The sequence below is a fragment of the Marmota marmota genome, unplaced genomic scaffold, assembly GCF_001458135.2.
Source record: "Marmota marmota marmota unplaced genomic scaffold, marMar, whole genome shotgun sequence".
Classification (NCBI taxonomy): domain Eukaryota; kingdom Metazoa; phylum Chordata; class Mammalia; order Rodentia; family Sciuridae; genus Marmota; species Marmota marmota.
This window is the reverse complement of record NW_026000240.1, coordinates 269,389-273,364: the sequence shown is the minus strand read 5'-3', so window position 1 is coordinate 273,364 and position 3,976 is coordinate 269,389. Positions and strand designations below refer to the sequence as shown.

Sequence of the window (3,976 nt, the reverse complement as noted above, 5' to 3'; positions counted from 1 at the left end):
CTCCACCCCCTCCCACCTCATCTCCCCTTCTCTGTGTGGTGCTGGGGATCAAACCTAGGGTTCTACACATGCTAGGCAAGTGCTCTATCACTGAACCACATACCCCAAAACATTCTTTCCCTCTCTTTTGATGAACAGAAATTTTTAATTTTTTTTTAGTTGTAATTGGACACAATACCTTTATTTTATTTATTTATTTTTATGTGGTGCTGAGAATCGAACCCAGGCCCTCGCACATCGAGGCGAGCACTCTGCTACTGAGCCACAACCCCAGTCCAGAAGTTTTTAATTTTTAATGTAGCCAAATTTACCAACCTTTTTCCTTTATAATATGTACCACTGGTGGCCTGTTTAAGAAATCTTTCCCTATCCAAAGTCAAGATGGTAGTCTTCTATAATATCTAGAAATTTTATGCTTTAGCCTCTCACATTTAGATTTATACTGTAATGGTTAATTTGAATTGTCAATTTGGTTGGATTAAGAGATGGTGAAGAACAAGGAAGCAGCAGTAGATGCAAGTTCAATTCTTCTTGAATGGGTTTTCCTGATTGTGGCTGTTATTGTCTGAGGATATCAGACTCTCACTCCTTCACTCTTCTAAAGCGGACTCTGCCCATGATTCTCCAGGGAGTTTCCAGAAGCCTTCGATCTAGGGCTAGGGTAGCATGGTTGATCCCTCTTGTTTTGAGGCTTCAGCCTCTTGGACTGCGCAGCTACTGGTTCTTCCAGCTCCCCAGCCTACAGACAGCCACTGTGGACTATCCAGCTTCTGGTTGTAAGCCAATCTAATAAGTCCTCTTTTTTTGTAATCATACTTCCTGTTGATTCTGTTCCTCTAGAGAACCCTGACTAATACATATACTGATATGGAATTGATTTTTGTGTATGGTATCAGGTCAGAGGAAAGTCTAATTTATTCCCAGGTATGCAATTTCTTCAGCATTATTTATTAAAAATATTGTCTGTCACTGTACTGTTATACCCTCCTGTCACAAATCTGTCATGGTTTTCTTTATATTCTGTTCCATTGCTCTATTTGTCAATTCTTGCACTGATATATGCTAGGGTTTTTTGTTGTTGTTTTTGTTGTTCTTTTCAGTATATGTGCTGTTTTAATTAGTGCGGCTGTATAATAATTCTAAAAATTTTAAAAAAAGTCCTTCTGCTTGTTCTTCTTCAATACTGTTGACTATTTTTACTCCTAAGCATTACTTTTTTCTTTCTTTCTTTTTTTTTTCACCTCCTTGATACTGAGGATTGAGCCAAAAGGTGCTTTGCCACTGAGATACATCACCAGCCCTTTTAATTTATTTATTTATTTATTTATTAGACAGGTTTTCACTAAGTACTTAGGTCTCCACTACCTTGCTGAGGCTGGTCTTGAACTTGTGACCCTCCTGCTTTAGCCTCCTGAGTTGCTGGGATTATAGGCATGTGTCAACATGCCCAACTCTGGTCTTAGCATATCTATATAAATTTTAGGATCACTTTATCAAGTTTCTAAAAAATAAGATGAAATAATATAAAACCCAGTCAGGATGACAGTAGAGGGGGTAGAGAGAGAAGAGGGGAGGGGAGGGGAGGGGAGGGGGAATAGTAGAGGATAGGAAAGGCAGCAGAATACAACAGACACTAGTATGGCAATATGTAAATCAATGGATATGTAACTGATGTGATTCTGCAATCTGTATACAGGGTAAAAATGGGAGTTCATAACCCACTTGAATCAAAGTGTGAAATATGATATATCAAGAACTATGTAATGTTTTGAACAACCAACAATAAAAATTTTAAAAAAAAAGAAAGAAATCTGTAGATTGATTTGGGAAGAATTTATATCTTTTTAATGTTGAGTCTTCCAACCTATAAACATAAAGATTTTTGTTTCAATTGAAACAAGGGCACTGTGCCACTGAGATACATAGCCAGCCCTTTTTAATTTTTATTTTGAGAAAATGTCTTGCTAAATTGCTGAGACTGACCTTGAACTTGCAATCCTCCTGCCTTAACCTCCCAAGTTGCTGGGATTACAGATGTGTGCCACTGCACCCAGCTCCCAAGATATAATCTTTTAATTTCCTGAAAATTGTTTGACACCCTCTCAGATTTTGTTTGCCAGGTAATTTTTGTATTTGTCCAGGTAATCCTTACCTGTACTTCAGCTTGCCGTTCTTTTTTGACATTAATTAGTTGTTTTTGAAGGGATTTTATCTGTTTTCTTCCTTTTTCCTCCCTAGAAGAAATAAGAACATTTTGTGTTTAGGGCAGGGCTTCTCAAACTGTAGTATGTACAAGGATCACCAGGACATTAAAAGCAGAATCTTTAAGTTCCTCCAGAGAGTCTTACTCAGTAGTCCTGAGATGAGGCCTTGGAATTTGCATCCCTAAGGAGTCCAGGCAATGCTACTGGTGCTAGTCCATGGAGCACACTTCTTTTTTAAAAAAATATTTTTTTAGTTGTCAATAGACTTTTTTTTTTTTTTTTAATTTATATATGGTGCTGAGAGTCAAACCCAGTGCCTCACACATGCTAGGCAAGCGCTCTCCACTGAGCTACAACCCTAGCCATGGAGCACACTTTTGTAACATTTTTTTAAAAGACTATTTTTTTTCATAAATTTGTAGATTTTCTGGCTTATCAGTGCTGTATTTAATATAGTTTCTGCTGAAAAAAATTAAAAACGAAGAGACAATAGAGGATCTCTTCTATTCTGAATATTTTAATTATATATTCTTATCTCAAAATAACCTTAGGAGATAGTCTAACATTATTCCTATCTTTCCTGTGGTAGACACAAAAATGTACCTTGCAGACCTCCAACTATAGGGAGTTTATGTGATCAGGTCCCAGCTTTTTTTTGGTTCCTAGGGTTGAACCCAGGGGTATTTAACCACTGAGCTCTGAAATTCTTCACTGTGTATATTCTAGAGTCACTTCCCATAGAAAGATGCTAAAACAATTACTGAGTGTGGCAGGGATACCAGGGCAGGCCCTTTCCAGAGAGCCAGGACTTGTCTAATGGTTCACTTTGCTCAAGTACTCCTTGATGACCTTGCCAAACACCTTTTGACAGCCCAGGGATCTTTCCCATGCAAATTTTCCTCTCCATCTTTTGGGGTCAGTCTTGCATTTCTCTCACACAGGTGTTTCCCCTGATAACATCTTCGATTGGATAATCCCATCTTGACCTCTATTTCTCAGGTCACCTGAACTAACACACTTTCCATGGTCACAAAAACAGTAATTAGCAGACATGGTTTAAACTCAGCACTGTTAAACACCAAACCTGAGAATTTAACTACTTTGTGTGACTGATTCTCAGGTGGTCCTGAGAAACAGAATTCTGCTTCTTTCTAGAAATTCCAGTATTTACGTTTCAAACAAACAAAATAATAAAACAATATAAAAATAAGAAGTCAGGCACAGTGCTGCACACCTGTAATCCCAGTGACTCAGGAGGATGAGGCAGGAGGATTGCAAATTCAAGGTCAGCCTGAGAAATTTAGTGAGGCCCTAGTAACTTAGTGAGCTCAAAATAAAAAATAAAAGTTCTGGGGATGTAGATCAAAGTAAAGTATCCCTGGATTCAATCCCCAGTATAAATAAATAAATAAACAAAAGAATAAAAAAAAATTATCACTAAACTGCATCTAGGTAAATATTTTTACTCAAGATTTTTTTGGGGGGAATGGGTACTGGGAGAAAACCCAGGAGTGCTCTTCCACTGAGCTATATCTCTATGCCTTTTTTTTTTTTTTTGGTTCCTAGGATTGAACCCAGGGGTGTTTAACCACTGAGCCAGCTCTTTTTAATATATTTTATTTAGAGACAGGGTCTTGCTGAGTTACTTGGGGCCTTACTAAATTGCTGCTTTGAACTCTGATCCTCCTGGCTCAGCCTCCTGAGCCACTGGGATTATAGGCATATGCCACCACTCCTAGCTCCCCAGCCCTTTTTTTTTTTTTTTTTTTTTT

The 3,976-nt window shown here is 38.0% G+C and overlaps 1 protein-coding gene across 6 annotated transcripts in view; it reads right to left on the bottom strand.

Annotated features, from left to right (window-relative positions):
• The window catches only part of Iqcg (IQ motif containing G), a 48,129-nt gene that overhangs the window by 27,002 nt on the left and 17,151 nt on the right, over nt 1–3,976 (bottom strand). For all 6 annotated transcript variants that reach the window (XM_048794241.1, XM_048794240.1, XM_048794239.1 and 3 more), the window contains one exon: nt 2,153–2,234. In XM_048794241.1, the coding sequence (XP_048650198.1) occupies nt 2,153–2,234 (82 nt within the window). The remainder of the gene's footprint in view (nt 1–2,152; nt 2,235–3,976) is intronic.